This window comes from Tinamus guttatus, unplaced genomic scaffold (assembly GCF_059628265.1).
Source record: "Tinamus guttatus ecotype Peru unplaced genomic scaffold, ASM5962826v1 Tinamus_guttatus_pri_ptg000522l, whole genome shotgun sequence".
NCBI lineage: Eukaryota > Metazoa > Chordata > Aves > Tinamiformes > Tinamidae > Tinamus > Tinamus guttatus.
The window spans coordinates 161,051-181,133 of NW_028289056.1; the positions used below are offsets into that span (position 1 = coordinate 161,051).

The 20,083-nt window shown below is 66.0% G+C and overlaps 3 protein-coding genes across 3 annotated transcripts in view; 2 read left to right on the forward strand and 1 right to left on the reverse strand.

Moving 5' to 3' along the window:
- Positions 1 to 163: 163 nt before the first annotated feature.
- On the forward strand, positions 164 to 6,933 carry PYGL (glycogen phosphorylase L). Its single transcript, XM_088533788.1, has 20 exons — positions 164 to 418; positions 1,123 to 1,224; positions 1,652 to 1,730; positions 1,799 to 1,902; positions 2,065 to 2,196; positions 2,383 to 2,494; positions 2,736 to 2,818; positions 3,068 to 3,211; positions 3,280 to 3,372; positions 3,545 to 3,691; positions 3,903 to 4,066; positions 4,173 to 4,287; positions 4,460 to 4,561; positions 4,632 to 4,779; positions 4,872 to 4,930; positions 5,230 to 5,371; positions 5,712 to 5,919; positions 5,989 to 6,123; positions 6,561 to 6,627; positions 6,733 to 6,933. Exons 1-20 carry the CDS (start codon positions 176 to 178, stop codon positions 6,925 to 6,927), a joined length of 2,574 nt encoding a protein of 857 aa, XP_088389914.1. The 5' UTR covers positions 164 to 175; the 3' UTR covers positions 6,928 to 6,933.
- A 1,121-nt stretch (positions 6,934 to 8,054) lies between these two features.
- ABHD12B (abhydrolase domain containing 12B) lies at positions 8,055 to 12,387 on the reverse strand. Its single transcript, XM_088533790.1, has 13 exons — positions 12,344 to 12,387; positions 11,339 to 11,478; positions 10,888 to 10,990; positions 10,653 to 10,772; positions 10,484 to 10,514; positions 9,449 to 9,494; positions 9,233 to 9,362; positions 9,111 to 9,151; positions 8,950 to 9,029; positions 8,738 to 8,820; positions 8,499 to 8,577; positions 8,298 to 8,422; positions 8,055 to 8,176 (listed from the first exon to the last, which is right to left on the reverse strand). The coding sequence occupies exons 1-13, from the start codon at positions 12,385 to 12,387 to the stop codon at positions 8,155 to 8,157; spliced, it is 1,044 nt and encodes a 347-aa protein (XP_088389916.1). The 3' UTR covers positions 8,055 to 8,154.
- Positions 12,388 to 16,820: 4,433 nt separating this feature from the next.
- The window catches only part of NIN (ninein), a 41,738-nt gene continuing 38,475 nt past the window's right edge, over positions 16,821 to 20,083 (forward strand). Inside the window, exons 1-2 of the mRNA XM_088533765.1 lie at positions 16,821 to 17,003; positions 19,640 to 19,721. Of these exons, the coding sequence (XP_088389891.1) occupies positions 16,821 to 17,003; positions 19,640 to 19,721 (265 nt within the window). The remainder of the gene's footprint in view (positions 17,004 to 19,639; positions 19,722 to 20,083) is intronic.

The window sequence follows — 20,083 nt, forward strand, 5'->3', positions numbered from 1 at the left end:
CGGAGGCGGAAAGGACACGGGCGTCCCCGTCCCGTCCCGTCCCGTCCCGTCCTGTCCCGTCCCGTCCCGTCCCGTCCCGTCCCTCCCGTCCCCGCGCGCCTGTCCCTCCCGCTGCGGCAACGCGCTGTCCCTGTCGCAGCTCTCCCGTCCCGTCCCTCCCGCCGCCGCCGCCAAGATGTCGCGGCCGCTGTCGGACCAGGAGAAGAGGAAGCAGATCAGCATCCGCGGCATCGTGGGCGTCGAGAACGTGGCCGAGCTCAAGAAGGGCTTCAACCGGCACCTGCACTTCACGCTCGTCAAGGACCGCAACGTGGCCACCCCCCGCGACTACTACTTTGCGCTGGCGCACACCGTGCGCGACCACCTCGTGGGCCGCTGGATCCGCACGCAGCAGCACTACTACGAGAAGGACCCCAAGGTGCGACCGCGCGCGGGGACGGCGGCGCAGGGGGGACCCCCCTGCGGTGCACAGTGCAAAGACGGGGGACGGTTCTGCATTTGGGGGCTGTTTCTGGTAACTCGGCGGAGTTATCGGACTTCCGTCCCCTTCGCGTTGCAAAACGGAGGCGGCTTTTGCATGGCCAGCGCCGGGCGGGCGCGTGGGGAGCGGATTAAGAGATAATCCCCGGCCGGCGCCCGCAAGGTCACCCGCGCGCCGTGGGGCCGGCTCCCGCGGCCGGTCAGCAACGCGGCCGCTGCTCCATCCGGAGCCACCCCGGGGAGCGCCCGAGTCAGCGCCTTCCTCCAGCCTCAGTCCATCCCTAAACCCGCCGGTGCTGATGCACGGGGATCACTGTTCCCGGCCCCCCGTGCGCTCCTGGCATCCCTGCGCGCTCCCGGCCGCGTACCCCGGCACCCCGGAGTGAGCGCGGGCATTTTGGCAGCCCCTGCTGACCCGGCAGCCTGTTTGCTCGCCTGCCCGGTGCCGCCTCGCGCGCACGGCCCGGGCAGCGGCTCCTCTTTAAAGTTTAACCCCGCACAGCGGGTGCCCGGGCGGTGAGCGCCCCGCGGCGCCCTGACGCGCGCTCGGCCCCGCGTCCGGCTCCAGAAGGAGCCGCGGGGCCTTTCCCGGCGATCCGGAGCTCCCGCGAGCTCCCCCGCGGCGCCGCTCTCCCCTTGCAGAGGATCTACTACCTGTCGCTGGAGTTCTACATGGGGCGCACGCTGCAGAACACCATGATCAACCTGGGGCTGCAGAACGCCTGCGACGAGGCCGTCTACCAGGTGCGGAGCGGCGCCGAGCGGGAAGCAGCCGCGCTCGCTGGCGCCTTTGCAAAACGCCGCCGGCCGGGGCGGTTGCACAAGAGCCCTCAAACAAGCGGGTCCAAAGGCAGCGCTGTTTTGTTCCTCGTTTTTTTCCCCTGTTGTCCTCGCAAAGAGCAAGGCCCCAGAGCGTTGGGGATGGGTTGCCAGCCGCGGGGTGTCCCTGGGGTGTGGGTGGCAGGAGATGCTCTGTGCTGGATGCACGTGGTCCCTGTGAGCCCCAAAATAAAGAGATGTCCTGGGCAAAAGCGGCCGCTGATGCGAGTCCAGGAGGAAAGGGGACTCCGTGCCGTGGGACTGGGACACGGCGCGTCCCCGTGTGCACGGAGACACCTGAGCCAGGCGCTAACGACGCCTCCGGCCCCATCGCTGTCTCCTGCACCAACAGCTGGGGCTGGACATTGAGGAGCTGGAGGAGATCGAGGAGGACGCGGGACTGGGCAACGGCGGCCTGGGCCGGCTGGCTGGTGAGTGACGCCGTCCCCGAGGCCGGCGCCGGCGGCGGGCGCCCGCTCAGCGCGCTCCTCCCGCGCAGCCTGTTTCCTCGACTCCATGGCCACGCTGGGGCTGGCGGCCTACGGCTACGGCATCCGCTACGAGTACGGCATCTTCAACCAGAGGATCCGCGACGGCTGGCAGGTAGGGAGGCGGCGCCGCGCGCGGAGGACGCTCCGATGCTTCCCCGAACCCGTCTGACCGCCCGAGCTGGCGCAAGCGCTTTGCACGGTCCCCCGGGGCCCGGAGCTCGTCCCGTGGCCCGCGGAGGGTGGCGGGGCCGAACCGGCTGGGCTCCCGCGGCAGGTGGAGGAGGCCGACGACTGGCTGCGGCACGGGAACCCCTGGGAGAAGGCGCGTCCCGAGTACATGCTGCCCGTGCACTTCTACGGCAGGGTGGAGCACGGCCCCGGCGGCGCCAAGTGGGTCGACACGCAGGTGAGGGGCCGGGGGGACCCCCCCATGGGGACCCCGCTCATCCCCATGGCGCGTCGAGCTGCAACGGAGCGTCTGCCCCGCGAGGGATGCTGGCAAACGGGCCCCGTCGCTGTACGGGGGCCTGGGGACGGTGGGTGCGGGACGGTGGCGGTGGTGGCCGTGTCCCCACGCTCGGCCCCCTCCTAGGTGGTGCTGGCTCTGCCCTACGACACGCCGGTGCCCGGCTACATGAACAACACGGTGAACACCATGCGGCTGTGGTCGGCGCGGGCGCCCAACGACTTCAACCTCCGCGACTGTGAGTGGCACCGGGGACGGGGCGCTGGCACGGGCTGCCCAGAGAGGCTGTGGAGGCTCCTTCTCTGGAGATCTTCCAACCCGCCTGGATGCCGCCCTGTGCCCCTGCTCTGGGTGTCCCTGCTGGAGCAGGGGCTGGACTGGATGATCCCTAGAGGTCCCTTCCAAGCTCAGCCGTTCTGTGGCTCTGCGGGCACATGGCGTCGGGGTCCCACTGACACCCACCCGCTCCTCTGCCACAGTCAACGTCGGTGACTACATCCAGGCCGTGCTGGACCGGAACCTGGCGGAGAACATCTCACGCGTGCTCTACCCCAACGACAACGTGAGTCACCCCAGCCCCTTCCCCGGGGAAGCCTCCTGGGGTGCAAACATTCCCGTAGCTTCCCGAAGGGAAATGGCGCCAACCGTGGTGGGGTGGAGCGCTTGGCCGTGCAGATGTGGCGATGAGCTGGGTCCTGCAGAGCACCCCATGGTTCAGGCCTCGCGCTGATAGGAGCAAGGACGATCTCCTTGGGTTCCCCCCGTCCCCCCGAGCTCCCCGTTTCCCCCCGTTGCCGCCTGTCGCCCGCAGTTCTTCGAGGGCAAGGAGCTGCGGCTGAAGCAGGAGTACTTCGTGGTGGCCGCCACGCTCCAGGACATCATCCGCCGCTTCAAAGCCTCCAAGTTCGGCAGCACCGAGAGCGTCCGCACGGACTTCGACTCCTTCCCGGAGCAGGTGGGAGGCGCCGGGCGCGCGGGCGGCGCGGGCCGCGGCCCCCCGGCGCTCAGCGGCGCTCCCCGCAGGTCGCCATCCAGCTCAACGACACCCACCCCGCCATGGCCATCCCCGAGCTCATGAGGATCTTCGTGGACATCGAGAAGCTGCCCTGGAGCAAGGTGAGGGCCGGGGCCCTGTTTGTGCAATGGGCCTTGCGGGCGTCCCGGCGCTCCGGGCGCGCGGCGGCAGCTGGAGGCGCCGGGTTGGGTCTAAGCGGTATCGACGTGGGCAGGCGCCTCCCTTTCCGTAACGAGGCGCACAGCCAAGCCTGTGCGTCCCCCCCGCGCGCAGGCCTGGCTCCTCACCACGCAGACCTTCGCCTACACCAACCACACGGTGCTGCCCGAGGCCCTCGAGCGCTGGCCCGTCGACCTCGTGGAGAAGCTGCTGCCCCGGCACCTGCAGATCATCTACGAGATCAACCAGAGGCACCTGGACGTGAGCGGAGCGCCGTGGAAGGGCAATGGGGACACGTGTGGCGCCAAGGGATGGCTGGGGGCACTGGGCCCTGGCTGGGTGGCACTGGGGGCTGTCTTGGGTGGGTTTGGCACAGGGTGGGATGGCAGGGGCAAGGCCTGTTGCTCCCCGTGTCCCGCACTAGCAGAGCCCCCGGTGCTGACATCGTCTCGGCCCGCGTGTCCCCCCACAGCACATTGCGGCCCTCTTCCCCAACGACGTGGAGCGCCTGCGCCGCATGTCCCTCATAGAGGAAGGGGGCACCAAGAGGATCAACATGGCCCATCTGTGCATCGTGGGCTCCCACGCCGTCAACGGCGTCGCCAAGATCCACTCCGAGATCGTCAGGACCCAAGTGTGAGCAGGGCACGGGGCAGGCCGGGAGCGGGAAGGGGACGCGTGGAGCTGCCTCGGGGATCCCGCGGGCACGTGGTCGTAACGCAGCCGCCCCCGGCGCCCTCAGCTTCAAGGACTTTGCGGAGCTGGAGCCGGGCAAATTCCAGAACAAGACCAACGGCATCACGCCGCGGCGCTGGCTGCTGCTCTGCAACCCGGGGCTGGCGGAGCTCATCGCCGAGGTACCGTCCGCGGCGTGCAAGGAGAGCCGCTGTGACATGAACATTTAGGGTCCCTTCAGTGGCCAGACACCCCTCGCGTCTCCAGCGGGTCCTTCGCAGCTTCCCGCCGGGAAGGCGCCGGCGCAGCGTGCGGGTGCCCGCGCTCAGCGCCCGCCCGGGCTCTATCCCGCAGAAAATAGGCGAGGACTACGTGAAGGACCTGAGCCAGCTCGCCAAGCTGCACGCCTTCGTGGACGACGACCTCTTCATCCGGGAGGTGTCCAAAGTGAAGCAGGTGAGGGGCGCGGGGCGGCGCGGGCGGCGCGGGCCGCGCGCGGCTCCTGACGCAGCGCCCGCCTCGCCAGGAGAACAAGGTGAAGTTCGCGCTCTTCCTGGAGAAGGAGTACAAGGTGAAGATCAACCCGTCGTCCATGTTTGACGTGCACGTCAAGCGCATCCACGAGTACAAGCGGCAGCTCATGAACTGCCTGCACATCATCACCATGTACAACCGTAAGGCACCGCCGCGCGCCCGCGGGTGTGCGAGCCCCTGCTGGGGTTGTACTTAGGAGAACAGGTGACACCAGCACTTCTTTCTTCCCCAGGCATCCGGAGGGACCCTGCAAAGCTCTTTGTGCCCAGAACAGTCATCATTGGAGGCAAAGTAAGTCAGATGGGGAGTTCAGGCACTCGGAAGGAAGCCCGTGGAGATGTCCTAAGGGTGACGTCCTGTGGGGATGTGCGCCCTGAGCCCACCAGGCTGACACAAGGGGCAGCTCTTGGTGGCCTCAACCCAGGCTAGATCCTATTACCTGGAGCTGTGCAAGCCCCGAAGGCTTCGTGCTGGCAGGGGGATGTGCCGGGCAGACGGTGCGACGCGTGGGTTGGATGGGAGCAGGGCTGAGCAGCACCGACCTGGGCACGCGGGAGCAAGGGGTTCCTCAGGGAAAGCTTTTCTCCCAGGCCGCCCCCGGCTATCACATGGCCAAGATGATCATCAAGCTCATCAACGCGGTGGCGCACGTGGTGAACAGCGACCCCGCGGTGGGAAGCAAGCTGAAGGTCATCTTCCTGGAGAACTACCGAGTGTCACTGGCCGAGAAAGGTAGTGGGGCCGGGGCTGTGCCCGGGGAGAAGGTGTTGAGCATCTCCACCTTGCTTGAAACCCAGCCAAGGCTCCTGTGGGAGCTGATGCCCCAGAGCTGCTTTAATGTCATGGGCCACATTGAGGAAGGTGGAAGTTCTCCTGGTAGCCGGGGGCTTGGCATCTCCCCGGGCATAGAGGAGGCCACCATGACCCAGAGCTGCTTTAATGTCATGGGCCACGTTGAGGAAGGTGGAAGTCCTCCTGGTAGCCGGGGGCTTTGCATCTCCCCGGGCATAGAGGAGGCCGCCATGATCCAGTGCTGGTAACCTCCACCCCTTTCCCTGTGTTTTTCCGGCAGTGATTCCTGCCACGGACCTGTCGGAGCAGATCTCCACGGCGGGCACCGAAGCGTCGGGCACGGGCAACATGAAGTTCATGCTCAACGGGGCGCTCACCATCGGCACCATGGACGGAGCCAACGTGGAGATGGCCGAGGAGGCCGGGGAGGAGAATCTGTTCATCTTCGGCATGAGGGTGGAGGACGTGGCCGAGCTGGACCGCAAGGGGTGAGGGCCGGGCGGCCGGGCCGCGGGGCTGGCCGGGGCGCGGAGGTCCCACCGCGTCCTCACCCCCAGGTACAACGCCCGCGAGTACTACGAGAAGCTCCCGGAGCTCAAGCAGGCCGTGGACCAGATCCAGAGCGGCTTCTTCTCGCCCCAGGAGCCCGAGCTCTTCAAGGACGTGGTGAACATGCTCTTCCACCACGACCGGTGAGGCCCGGCAGCGCGGCAGGGCTCCCCGTCACCTTCCCAACCCCGGGAGCCACCACCAACCCCAGCCCCTGCGCAAGCCACCACTCGCCTTCCACAGTGCCCTTTCCCAGCCCCAGGACTGGCACAGCACATCCCTGCGCATGGTCCCACAGGTGCTGGCTGCCTTCATGGCCGGGGACATCGAGGCTGGCATGGAGCTGCCCTTAGGTCACCCCCGGGCTCTATGGCCGGAGCATTGAGCAGCCACGGGCTCCATGGTGGAGCGGGACGTGCTCGGTGGCATCCAGGAGCAGGGTGACTTGGAGCTTGATGCCTTCCCATGGGGACAGCCCAGCCCTGAGCACCCAGCCCGGCGTCTCCGGGTGCTGGATACTAAGGGAAGGGGCCACACGGCCGCCCACCCGCTCCAGCCTGTCCTTTCCTTGCTCCGACAGGTTTAAGGTTTTTGCCGACTACGAGGCTTACGTCAAGTGTCAGGAGAAGGTCAGCGAGCTCTACCTGGTGAGTGGGGACGGGGACAGGACCCAGCGGGGGGACGCACATCCCAGGCATCCTACGGGGTGCTGGCACAGGGCATCCCACACCGACATCCCGGCCGCTCCGCAGGACGCCAAGGCGTGGACCAGGATGGCCGTCAGGAACATCGCCGCCTCGGGCAAGTTCTCCAGCGACAGGACCATCAAGGAGTACGCCCGGGACATCTGGGCTGTGGAGCCGTCAGACGTCCGCATCCCGCCGCCCAACGAGCCCCGCGACGGCGCCGCCACCGCCAACGGCACCGTGGCCAAGGCCACCGCGTAGCCCTGCGGCCCCGCTGCTGCCGGCTGCTCTAGGGACGGGGCGAGGGGATTTCCTTTTTTTTTTATATATATATATGTATAATATATAACACGCACGGGGTGCAGAAAGCGAAACGGTTTCAACCTGCTGCTTGCGGTGGGTGCTAAAAATAAAAGTGCCAATGGGGAGCTGGAAGGGCTGACCTCGCTCTGCTCTCTCACCAGAGCCTCAACTTAGTTTCGCAGGAAGCCACCACAGCCGGCAGGGCCGGCCCTTCCGCACTGGGATGCGCAGAGGGCAGAAACGCTCTTGCTGCTCCCAAGGGAGCAGCTCAGCAGGAGGTGAAGGGCAGACGGGGATATTTGCCATCACCCCTGTGCACTATCGGCAGTGGCAATCACCCTCATACACCATCAGTGGTTGCAATCACTCCCGTGCACCATTAGCAGTTGCAATCAACCCTGTGCACCATTGGCAGTTGCAATCACCCCCGTGCACCATCGGTGGTTGCAATCAACCCTGTGCACCATTGGCAGTTGCAATCACCCTCATGCACCTTTAGCACTTGCAATCACCCCCGCGCACCATTGGTGGTTGCAATCACCCCTGCACACCATTGGTGGTTGAAATCACCCTTATGCACCATCAGTGATTGCAATCACCCTCATGCACCATTGGCAGTTGCAATCACCCTCATGTGCCATTGGCAGTTGCAATCACCCTCATGCGCCATTGGCAGTTGCAATCACCCCCATGCATCATTGGTGGTTGCAATCACCCTCATGCACAATTGGCACTTGCAATCACCCTCATGCACAATTGGCACTTGCAATCACCCCCGTGCATCATTGGCAGTTGCAATCGCCCCTGTGCACCCTCAGCATTTGCAATCACCCCCGTGCACTATCAGCCGTCGCAATCTGCCCCGTGGGCCGTCAGCGGTTGCAATTCCCAATCCCTGTGCACTGCCACCTCCACAGCAGCCCTGCCCAAGCCAAGCTGCTACTGAGGCTGGGCCTGGTGCCAGCTGGCTTGCAAAACCCTGCCCGGCTCCCAGCCTTCCCAGGGCCACTACCCAAATCGCAGCAGCTCTGGCCCTGCTGGCAGCCAGCCGGAGCGAGCAGCAGCATCCTGGAGCTTAGCAAGTCCTCAGTAGTTTGGTTTTTATTGCGTTCAGGAGGAGGTTCAGTGCCATGATGTGTCCTCGGGGAGGCCGTCGAGGCTTGCGCGCTCGCTGATCCCTGAGCATCACTTGATGTTCAAGAAGTCCCTGCAACGAGACCCAGAAATCCTCACTTCTCAACACACCTCCATCCCCCGGCCTGCGTTTACAGCCAGGCTGGGAAGGGAGCCGGGCCGGGAAGGGAGCCGGGCGGGAGCAACGGGCTCACTTGACCAGGGCAGGCAGCTCCGCGTTGGAGGAGATGTAGTCGTGGCCCAGGCCCAGCTCCTTGGGGAAGGTGACGAGCTTCACCTTGGCCTTGTCGGCGTAGGCGCCGCGCGCGGCCTCGAAGAGCTGCGGGGAGGCGAGCGGCCCGTCAAGGCCCGGCCTTGGCCTCGGCCTCCCCGCGAGGCCGCGGAGCGGCACCGACCTGGCGGCCGAGCCGCGGAGGGAGCACGGCGTCGTCCTCCGCGTGCAGGATGAGCAGCGGGCACGACAGCACCTTCACGCTGCGGGCAGGGCGGCACGCTGGCACCCGGCAAGCCGGATCCGGGCACGGATCCTTCTTCCCGGGAAGGAGGAGGCCGGCGGCATCGCCGTCCCGCTGCGATTGCACAGGGGAGGGATGCAGCGTGCAGACAGGGGGGACGCGGGCGTCCCGGCACTCACTTTTCGTCGCTGCGGAAGAACATGCCGCCCCGAGCCATCGAATCCAGGATGAGGGACTCAAATCCCGGGAACAGGCGGTAGATCTGTGGCAGAGCGAGGCGGGAGCGCTCGCGCGGATCCGGCACGCGGAAGCCACCAGGGCCACCCCGGGCGGCGCTGGAGCCTCCGCCCTCCTCCTGCCCCAAAACCGCAGCCGGGGGGTCCTGCCTCACCTTGGTGATGGGGACGTGGGCGGCCGCGTCGCGGATGCTGGTGTAGGGCGACTCCAGCACCACGGCGTCAACCTGCACCCCTGGGAGCAGAGCACGCGTTGGCAGGGGACAGGGAGCGCGAGCGCTGCCGCCTGCCCTGCGCCGGGGACCGGGGACGTTACCTCTCTCTTCGTGCAGCTTCCTGGCGGCGTTCGTCGCTATCCTGCAAAAAGAAGGAAGGAAACGGGAGGCTGCGGGTGCCGGGCTCGCTCGGCGGGTGCCGGCGCGGCACAGCGGCACCCACCCCGTGCCCAGCGAGTGTCCCCAGAAGATGACGGGGCTGTCGCCGCTCCGGGCCTTCGCCCAGTCGTAGAGGGCCAGGACGTCGGTGGTGAAGCCGTTCTCAGTGGGGTGGCCGCTGGAGTCCCCGTAGCCTGCGAGGGTGGCACCGGGATCAGCAACGTGCGGAGCGGCCGCCTGCGCTCGCTCGGCAGGAGGAAGGAGCAAGCGGCGACTTTACCTCGGTAGTCCAGGGCCAGGATGTGGAAGTTGGCAGCGCCCATGAGCTGTCACAGAAGAGGCACAGGGTGATGCTGCGGTGCACGAGGCCAAGGCGAGGTGCACAGCGTGATGCTGGGGTGCACGGTGTGCTGCCAGGGTGCACGGGGCAACACTGGGGTGCACGGCATGATGCCAGGTGCATGGTGCAACACCGTGGTGCACAGTGTGCTGCCAGGGTGCACGGGGCAACACCAGGGTGCACAGCATGATGCCGGGTGCATGGTGCAACACCATGGTGCACAGTGTGCTGCCAGGGTGCACGGGGCAACACCAGGGTGCATGGTGTGCTGCCAGGGTGCACGGGGCAACACTGGGGTGCACGGCATGATGCCAGGTGCATGGCGCAACACCATGGTGCATGGTGTGCTGCCAGGGTGCACGGGGCAACACTGGGGTGCACGGCATGATGCCAGGTGCATGGTGCAACACCATGGTGCATGGTGTGCTGCCAGGGTGCACGGGGCAACACTGGGGTGCACGGCATGATGCTGGGGTGCATGGTGCAACACCATGGTGCACAGTGTGCTGCCAGGGTGCACGGGGCAACACCAGGGTGCACAGCATGATGCCAGGTGCATGGTGCAACACCGTGGTGCACAGTGTGCTGCCAGGGTGCACGGGGCAACACTGGGGTGCACGGCATGATGCCGGGTGCATGGTGCAACACCATGGTGCACGGTGTGCTGCCAGGGTGCACGGGGCAACACCAGGGTGCATGGCATGATGCCAGGTGCATGGTGCAACACCGTGGTGCACAGCATGATGCCAGGTGCATGGTGCAACACCGTGGTGCACGGTGTGTTGCCAGGGTGCACGGGGCAACACTGGGGTGCACAGCATGATGCCGGGTGCATGGTGCAACACCATGGTGCACGGTGTGCTGCCAGGGTGCACGGGGCAACACCAGGGTGCATGGCATGATGCCAGGGTGCACAGCACGGTGCCGGTGTGCATGGCCAGGCTCTCCCCAGCTGCCCCGTATGGGGCCACTCACCTTCATGAACTGCACGCGGTGACTGGCCGCCCTGTGGGAAAGAGGTTTGCGCAGAGGTGTCACTGCAGCCACCGAGGTGCCACACGGGCGCTCAGCGGTGGCCCCTCGCCCTCACAGTGTCACTTCTCCCGCCAGACTGCCCATGTTCCCGCTGCCGGATCCCACTCACCTGGTGCCCCCATTGCCGTGCAGGTAGATGATAACGGGATGAGCGTCCCCCAGCGCCGCCTCGTACCAGGCTCTGTCCTTGCCACGAGCCTCGGCCGCCCTGCGACCTGGCACCGTGTGCCTGCAGGGACAGGGGTGGGACACGAGCGTTGGGCTCCACCGGGAAGGGCGCCCGGAGCGGCAGCCGCTCCAGCGCAATAAGCGGGAATGGGATGGTTGGCGTCTCCGCCACGCACCAGACGCCGACGGTGACGCCGGGCTCAGTGGCGAGGTAGAAGCTGACCGTGTTGTTGAGCAGCACCTCCGGGCGCCGCAGGTCCACGAAGAAGGGGAAGGCGACTGCAGGGGATGGCGCGGGTCTCAGCGAGCCACCGGGGCCACCCCCGGCCAGTGTCCCGGGACATATGGGGCTCCACTCTAGCCCCTTGCGGAAACACCTCCGGCATTCCCAGCTTGGGAAGCGGCTCAGCCGCGTCCAGGCGCCTGGCAGCTCCCACATGCCACCGCCGCGGCGCCCGGCTGTCGCAACCCGGGGCACGGAGCCTCCTTGGCAAAACGCCCCCTCGCCAGCGAGGCTTGCAACACCCCGGCGCGAGCCGCGAGGATCCCGCTGGCACAGCGGCAGCGCCACGTGCTGCATTCCGCACGTTTTCCCGGTGCTCCCCGCCTATCCGCCCCGGCACTCACGGAAGTTGAGGAAGACGAACTTGGTGAGCAGCCCGGGGAAGAGGCGGATGAGGAAGGGCAGCGCCAGGTAGAGGAGGACGACGTCGAGCAGCAGCGTGCGGAGCCGGGGTCGCCAGGCCGGCCAGCGCCTGCGGACACAGCCAGTGTCACCAACCAGTGTCACACCCCGGTGTCACCAGCCGCATTGCGGGCTGAGGCTCCGGGCACGCGGCCCCGGTGGGAGGGAGCCGGTCCCGCTGCGCCCCCGTCCGCAGGGTTAATTACGGGGTGCGCTGGGTGGCTGCGCCTGGTGAGCAAACACGGGGCGAGCGCACGCCCGGCCTTGCCCAACGCCGCCCGCGCCGGGGTGGCGGCCATGGCACGGGGACACGGGGACACAGCGGGGGTGTAGGGACACGGCAGGGGGTATGGCTGTGCGGGGGTGGCACAGGGACATGGCCATAGCGCGTGGCATTGTCGTGGTAGGGACGTGGTCATGGCACGGGGGCATAGGGATGGGGCATGGGAGTCATGGACGTGGCATGGGGGGCTGGGGTACGCACATGGGGACATGGCTGTGGTGGGCGGCATGGGGACATGGTCACGGAGGGGTTGGCATGGTTGTGCTAAGGACGTGGCCAAGGCATGGGGGCACAGCATGGGGACATGGTATGAGGTGCTGGCACATGGCCCAGGGCACATGGCCCTGGTAGGTGGCATGGCATAGGGACGGGGCATGGGGGTCATGGACGTGGCAGGGGGGCATGGGGACACAGCATGGGGACACGGTATGAGGTGCTGGCATATGGCCAAGGGCACATGGCCCTGGTGGGTGGCATGGGGCTGTGCCCGTGACGGGTGGCTTGGCCATGGCAGGGACACGCGGTGGCAGGGGAGCACGGGGACACGGCCCGGGATCATGGCCACAGAGAGGTGACGCGAGGCCGCCGGGTGACAGGGCGAAGGGCTCGCGGGGACACAGCGCGGCCCTGCCGGGGGCACGCGGGGCCGCGGGACGGGACTCACCGCTCCGCCAGGGCCCTGCCGGCCTTGGCCGCCGCCGCCGCCATCGCGGCCCTCCCGCCGCCGCCCGCCGGGGCCGCCGCGCCGCCCGGCTCCCCGCGCCGCCGCATGGCGCCCGCGCCGCTCCTGCCACGGCCGCGCGCGCCGCGCAGGCCACGCCCCTCCGCCGGCCACGCCCCTCCGCCGGCCACGCCCCCTCCGCCGGCCACGCCCCCTCCGCCGGCCACGCCCCCCGCCGGCCACGCCCCTTCGCGGGACACGCCCGCCGCCGCCGGCATCAAGCCCCGCCCCTCCCTCTGGCCCCGCCCCTTGCCCTCAAGGCCCCACCTCCTCCCCGAGTCTCGTCACCCACGCGGCCACGCCCCAATCCTCAGGCCACGCCCCCTCCTGACGTAATGTGCCGGCGGGTCCCTCCCGTCCCGGCAGCGGAGGTCGCTGCGGGCCCGGCCCCGCCGCCGCCCGTAGCCCAGATAACGCCTATAGTCCCATAGCCCCTATAGCCCCAGAGCCCTTATTGCGGCGGAGCTTCTATAGCGCCTATAGCCCCATAGCCCGCAGAGCTCCTCTACTCCCAGATCCCCTATAGCGCCTACAGCCTCCGTAACCCCCATACGGGGCTCCTATAGCCCCAGCGTTACTATAGCCCATAGTCCCTATAGCTCCATAGCCCTATAGCTTCAGAGCCCTTATAATGCCTACGGCCCCAAAGCCGCTATAGCCCCATAACCCCTATAAGCTCCTATAGCCTCAGAGTCCCTGGAGTCCCTATAGCTCTCGTAACACCCATAGCCCCCGAGCCCCTAGAGCCCTCATAGCCGCTGTAGCCCCGGAGCCTCCCGGTGCCGCGCGGGGCCGGCCGGGCGATGGCAGCACCGGGCCGCCCCCGAGGAGCCGCCGCCGCCGCCACCCGCCGCTTGATGCGCGCGGGAGGCGCCGCGATCCGCGCCCGGGGCCGCGAGCCCGGGCACCCCGGGGCTGCAAACGGGCTCCAACCGGGGCGCGTGGGCGGCTCGGCCCCGGCCCCGCACGAGGAGGAGGAGGAAGAGGAGGAGGACGGGGCGAGGGGAGGAAGGTCCCGCTGGCCGCCGAACAAAGCGCCAGATGGCCGCCCCGGCGGCACAATGCGCGCGGAGGGGCTGGCACCGGCCGTGCGAGCGCGGAGAGGGGGAAGCGGGGGACTGAAAAAAAAAAGCCCTCGGCGAGTGTCAGAGCAGAAGAAAGCGCCGAGAAAAATGGCAAGTGTTGGAAAACAAAGCGCTGAGCCCTCCCCCGGCACAAAGCGGCCACGCGAACATCTGTGCGGCCCGGCCGGCGGGCACGCGCTCCGGTGGGGACACGGCCATCCCAGCCACCCTCTCTTCTGTTTGCTGGACAGACACGGGTGGAGGGGCCGAGCGATGCGCCAGGAACGTTGTCCTGCGCCACGAACAGACCCCGAGGTGCCATCTCAGGGAATGGAGGGACATAGAAACAGCATGTAGGCCTCAAAATGGCACCCCAGGGATAAGCAGACCCTGAAACACCATCCCAGGGGACAAGTGGACCCCAAAGTGCCCTCCCAGGAGACAGGCAGGCCTATAAGTGCCTTTCCAGGGAAAGGACAGACCCAGAAACAGCGTCCCAGAGTGATGAGACCTGGAAACACAGTCCTGGGGAGATGTGGGAGCACCCACCAGCCGGGTCATCATGGTGACAGGCCGGTGGCTTCCAGCCGGATCATGCATTGAACCGGTTGGGGTGGGAGGAAGACGTGGCCCCGGGGTTGGGGGCAGCAGCGAGCTGCAGGGTCATGAGCCAGGACAGCAGGGGACATCTCAGGGTGATGCCACCCTGGGGGCAGGACAGCGGGGACCATGGACGCCACCGTGCGGGGCAGGGCGGTGGGGACCCCAGCGATGTCACCCCGAGTGCGGCGGACGGCGGGGGCGGCGGCGGCGGCACCGGGTGGCGGGGGCGGCGGCGCCGCACAAAGACCGGGGCCGCCCCCCTCCCGGGGCCGCCTCCGCTCCCGCCCCCGCCCCGGGGCCGCCTCCGCCGCTGCCCAATAAACGCGGCCGCATTTGAACCGGACGCCTCCCCGCGAGCCGCGCCCGGCCGCGGCACCGCGCACCGGGGGGCTCCGCGTCCGCGCACCGGGAAGCTCCGCTCCCCTCCGCCTCACTGCGCAGCGGGAGGCCCCGCGCCCGGTGAGCCCCGCGCCGGGGACAGCGCCGAGCACCGCGGGGATGGAGGGGGCGGCGGGGTTACCGGGCCCCGCGGCGGGGAGCGGCCCCGGGCCCCGCGTTTGCGGGGGTGCGGGTTAGCGGGGTGCGCTGGGGTGGGCTGGAGGAAGGGGGTTTTGGGGTGCCCTGGGGGGGCTGTGTGGGGCCCGGGGGTGCAGGCGGCTGCGCTGGAGCCGGGGGGCGCTCCCCGAGCCCGCCGTGTCCCCGGCAGCGCCGCGGGCTGGTGCCTCCCGTGCAGCCGCTCCGTCCTCCCGGGGCTGATCGCAGCTTCCTGGTAAAAATAGCGCCTTATCCGCGGCCCCCTGCCTCTCTCCCTGGGGCCTTTCTCTTACGAGAGGTGCTTAAAACGCCCCGAGTTCCCCCAAACGCGGAGGTGGAGGGAGGGAAACTCCGGCTGCCGCGTCCCGGTTCCGCCTGTGCCTCATCGCCCCCGCGGTGGCAGCCGGGGCGGCCCTCGGGGCATGGGGAAAGTGGGTCGCGATGTGGACACGGATGCGGAACCTCCGGCGCTGCTCCCTGCGACTCCTGTTAGTGCAGGGACCCCTGGACCCCCTCCTTGCAGGCTCCATTGCGATGCAAGCACCAAGGGGCTGGTTTGGGGGGGCTCGGCCTTTCAGGGCTCCTTGCAGCCCCCCAGACACCTTGTGCTCCGGATCAGCCTCCCGGCCTGTCTGCATTATGGGGGCCAGGCCAGGGCTGAGAGGAAAAGCTTTAATGTGGGGCTTAGTGCGGAAATTCCCAGGGGCTGGAGCAAGCAGACGCAGCCGGGACAAATGAGGCAGCTCGTTAAGGAGAGGAGCTAACGAGGCAGGTGAGGCCCCCCTGGCATTAGCTTTGTGTTTCGGTGCAGGGCTCCAGAGATGTTTTGGGAGCAGCGTCGCTGTGCTGGGCGGGATGCGGGCAGAGCCTCCCTCTCTCCTGCAAGCCTTGCTGGAAAGCTCATCCCACCAAAAAGCAGCCCGTGCACTGCTTGCGTTTTGCGTTTTGGCACAAGAAAGTGCCATGCAGCCTGCGCTGGCTTTGCTTGGTCATGCTGCTCACAGAGCAGGTGATCTGTGTCCTTGGGGACCTTGGAGGCTGCTGTTGAGGCCAGGCCTGAGCTGTGGCTGCCACTTCAGCCTGTGCTCTTGGAGTTAAATTTAGCTGCAAGGACTTGCCGGCCTCCTGGGAGGCCAGGCAAAAAGGAGGCAAAGAAATGCTAGTGAAAAGCTCCTTTTCTTGTCATGCGAGTGAGGGCTTGGCCTCCACAGCCCCTTCCTAGGGAGGACAGGTAGCCTGGCATGGAGGGACTGCAGGGGGTTTATAACTCTGGAGAGTTTCCCTGAGCCAGTTTTCCTTGGAGCCATTTGCAGGTGGTTTTGGGGTGATGCTGAGCTTGTTGGATACCTCTGTGTGAAGCAAGGGCTGTTGCGCAGGGCATGTTTCTGTTATCCATGGGCTCCTGAGCTATTCTGAGGCCTGCAGTGGTGGCAGGAGGCCCTTCTCTCCCTGCAGCCCCTCTGTGTCCTGCCTGGCCAATCCTCACCCCAAATGCCAGGCTTGGGAGCTCCCCGGTCCTTGTCACCTGTGGGCAGAGAGTGAAAAGCAGCTGGGGCTGGAGTTGCTATGTGGTGCAAACGGGCACCGCGGCACCAAGGACACAGCGTGTCCGCTGCAACAGGGGCTTCCCCTGGGACTCCCAGACCTAATTATCTGGCTGTGCTCTTGGGGCAGCGTTTTCCAACTAAATCCTGCTGCTGAGCGCCCGCTGAGGTTAATCTGGCAGCGTTGGCGCATGGGAAGCGTAGGGAAGGGGACGGGTGCGGGGACAAGGAGATGGGGCCTGGCCCAGGAGCGCGGGTGCCTTGGGCAGCCCCATGCACAAAGGCCACTTTGTGACCGCCTCGCTCCAGGCGGGAGGGGACACTCCGGGGGTGGCCTCCTGCAAGGGATGCCGGAGCGCAGGCACCGCCGAGCCCATTGCACAGCACAGGGGAGATCTCACCCCTCCGCTGCCAGCGTTACCCGGGTTAGCGACGGATGCTGTGGAGCCAGTTGCTCCCGGCTGGATAAGAGACACGGAGACTCCCCGTGGCGCTGAGCTCATCCCCGCGGGCTCCGCGTCGCTGCCGAGCTGCGAGGCTGTTTTCCTCCTTGCCGATGCAGCCTGAGCGTTGCCCAAAGCCCCCGGGACCGGCGATGCTCCCGCGGGCGCTTTCCTGGCGGAGCAGCCTCAGGAGCCGCCTCTCTCCCCGCAGGCGAGCGCGGCAGGCTATGGGATGGACGAAGCGGAGCAGGACCAGTATGAAGCGCGCCTCAAGGAGCTCTTCGACAGCTTCGACAGCACCGGCACCGGCTCGCTGGGCCAGGAGGAGCTCGCCGACCTCTGCCACGTGCTGCACCTCGAGGAGGTGGCCCCGGTGCTGCAGCAGACGCTGCTGCAGGGCAATCTCCTAGGCAGGGTAAGGATGGGGATGTGGGCACGGGTTTGCTGGGTGGGCACCCTGCCCTGGGCAGGGGATGCGCTGGCCCCAGGAGTCACCCATGGTGCAGTGGATCTATCCCTGGTAGCTGGTATCTGTGTGCAGGGGCTTTAAATCCCTTGGTGATGCCCTTCCGCAGACCACACCATGGGTTTCTCCCACGCTTTACCCCAAGCTCTCAATATAGAAGCAGGCTGAGGATCTGCCCTTGTGTGTGGAGAACTTGGGTAACTTTTCCTGTGAATGAAGGCTTGGTTTCACTTTTGCTATTGCTTAACTTCCTGCTTCATGTAAATTTTTCCCCCACATGCACCCATTTTTGGATCTTTTTTTTGGGGGGGGAGTGGGGCAAAGCCTCCGTGCAGGAGATCCTGCAGAGGTTCAATGCAGCCTTGCATCCCCATCATGGAGAGCCGGGGCTGCCTTGGGATGCGGCTCTGACCCACTCGGCTCCCTGGCCCTTGGAGCTGTAACCGGAGCTGCCTGCAGGCTGGGGAAGCCGCCAGGGTCTGTGATGGCCTGTGGTGACAAGCGGGGACAAGCATGGCTGGATCTCTGGGGCTCGACTGTCTGGTCTGCGTGGGCCGTCGGTCCGTGGGCTGCCTTCGAGCTGCAACTAGGGCCTCCAAACTCCATTCTCCAGCACGGCCCCTGAGACACAATAACAATTAAAGTGACAATAACAGCTCAAATAGGACACAAGAGCAGAGGCTGCTGTGCTGAAGGTGGCTGAGGCAGCCGTCTTGTCTCAAGTTCCTTGTGGAGCTGCAGCTTTCATAGAGCAGAGCGATCGCCTTGCTGAGCAAGTGCCCTCTTCCTTGCTCTTTGATATGGGACCAAGAAGGTATAAGGAAAAGCAGTCCCAAGAGAAGCCAGGTGCCACAGCTGGTGACCACTGCTGAAGATGTGACCACCCTCGAGGCTGCTGTGGAGCAGGTGGAAGGTGAAGCTGAACCCATAAATACCCAAGTGACCCCCCAAAAGCTCCTGCCGGAGCATCCCAAAGATGAGGTCCCATCGCAGCATCCCATCCTGGCAAGGCGTTGCAGGAAGCCTGAGCTGGCCACAGGAGGGTCCAGGCCCCCTGCCCCAGCAGGGCCACCTTGCCCAGGACCTCCCCATCTTGCATTTGGGGGTGGTTCTTGCAGCTGTGGCTCCGTGATGGCCTCGCGTGGTGCTGGGCGACCAGCTGGCACGTGCTATCTTTAATTCAGCGTGCTTATCTAAATCCTGCTGCCTGCCCTGCAGCGGGGCTGGCCTGGCCCTGCATACCTCCTCCGCACGCGATTCCGCCCGGAGGCGACACTGGGAATGGTAATTCCCGGGATTCCAGCAGCCGGGCCGCTTCCACGGGCTCTGCAAATAGCCGCTGGCTGCAGACGCTGCCTTGGTGTCTGGGCGCCGGGAGGCAACTGCTGCTCACGAGCAGCTGCGGCGGTGGCACATGGACAAGGTGGCAATGGGGGTGACCCTGGTGTCCCCAGGGGGTTTGGCACCCCAGAACTGGTCCAGCTTGCCCTGAAGGAGCCCTATGGGTGCTGTTCCAGGGATGCTGTGTGTGACCATAAGACTCCGGGGTGGCTTTATTGGTGCTCAAAGCAAGGTCAGAGTGAGCAGTGTGGGCAGGGGTCTCTTGGCACTTGCACACTTGTTTTCTAGGGCTAACATGGTCCTAGCACAGGGAGAGGGTCCTGAAAGGGGCAGCAGCCATCACGAAAGCAGGCAGCAGCTTTGCTGAGCCCCTTTCCAGCTCTCTTTGATGCTAAAAATTCTCTGAAGACGCATTTAGCTGCAGGGGAAATTGGGGAGCCGGATCCGCCGGGTCGGATGGCTTCCCCAGCTGTCCGGGGATTTTCCCGGTGCGCGAGCTCGGCATGGCTGGCGCGGCTGCGCTGGAAGAGGCTCTCTGGGAAGCTCGGCCAGCCGAGGCCCGCGGGGCTGTCTGCGTTTGGGTCACTCGTGTCGCTTTTCCTGCAGCCACACTCCAAACCTGGTGTTTCCAGCCCGGCGCTGGCCTGGAGGCAGGTCTGCACCGTGCCGGAGAGGGAGCTGCTTCCCACCGGCTCCTGAAGCTTCGTGAGGGCAGTTTCACAATGTGCATCTCCTGCAGGTCCTCGTGTTTCGCTCCTAACAGAGGCATGGGGAGCCCTCAGCTCATCTGGACATGCCACACACTGGGACAGCTCAGGTGGCCTCCACCAGTGTGGCCAATGTCTTCCCTTGGAGCTGGGGCCAGTGCATAGGGGACAGGGACTTGTGCTGGAGCCACGGAGATGTTCCCCGGGATGCTCCGGGGCTATTGCGGCTCCATCATCCTCCTTGGGAGGAAACGGTGCCTTTGGGTCACTCTGTGATGATGACTCTTTTCCCAAGCACCCAAGCAAGTGCTGGCCATGCCAGGACATTGCTCCAGTGTCTTCTCCAGCCTCACAAGCTGGGTGAGCCGAGACACATCTGTGTCCCTCACTGAGGTCCCTGGTGCACATGGCATCTCTGCTCAGGGTGCCACTGCTGCTCCAGGGAGTTATGTGCTCTGCAGACTGTCTTGGTGTTGGGATATCTGCCCGGTGTTTCATGCGCCAGCTCATCTCCTCCTTTCTTGGCTTTTTCCCCAGGTCCACTTTGCCCAGTTCAAAGAAGCCCTTATCCTCATCCTCTCCAGGACCCTGTCAAACGAAGAGCCCTTCCAAGAACCAGGTAGCAATCATAAGTTTCGTTTGGAGAAAAGGCCTTGGGTGGGTTTTATGCAGGAACGTAGAGGAGCAAATGCTTCTTGGGCACCAAATGGGTGTTTCTCTTGCTCTGGGTGAGCAGATGCTTGGCCATAGTGGGGGTTGTGGCTGGTGCTGGAGCCTTGTGCGATTGCATCTTCTGAGCTGGTAAATCTTTACATCCCGTCTCCGTGATGGAGATGCCTGGAGAGCCCTGTGCTGCCTTGGAAGGCCGTGGGGTGGACAGGAGGTACCGCAGCGCGTAGGCTTCCTGGAGCAGCTTGCTGGAAAGCTCAAGACCTGCTGAGTCGTTTGGAGGGGGACGCAGGGGAGGGTTGTGCTTCGCTG

Bases quoted from the DNA above. Each gene is read 5' to 3' on its own strand.
- PYGL (XM_088533788.1), top strand. From the start codon at position 176: ATGTCGCGGCCGCTGTCGGACCAGGAGAAGAGGAAGCAGATCAGCATC. The intron at 2,197-2,382 runs GTGAGGGGCCGG...GCCCCCTCCTAG, and splicing joins CCAAGTGGGTCGACACGCAG to GTGGTGCTGGCTCTGCCCTA. The intron at 5,920-5,988 runs GTGAGGGCCGGG...CCTCACCCCCAG, and splicing joins GCCGAGCTGGACCGCAAGGG to GTACAACGCCCGCGAGTACT.
- ABHD12B (XM_088533790.1), bottom strand. From the start codon at position 12,387: ATGGCGGCGGCGGCGGCCAAGGCCGGCAGGGCCCTGGCGGAGCG. The intron at 10,773-10,887 runs GTGCGTGGCGGA...CTGTCCCTGCAG, and splicing joins GGCGTCACCGTCGGCGTCTG to GCACACGGTGCCAGGTCGCA. The intron at 8,821-8,949 runs GTGAGGCAGGAC...GCTCTGCCACAG, and splicing joins CCCACGTCCCCATCACCAAG to ATCTACCGCCTGTTCCCGGG.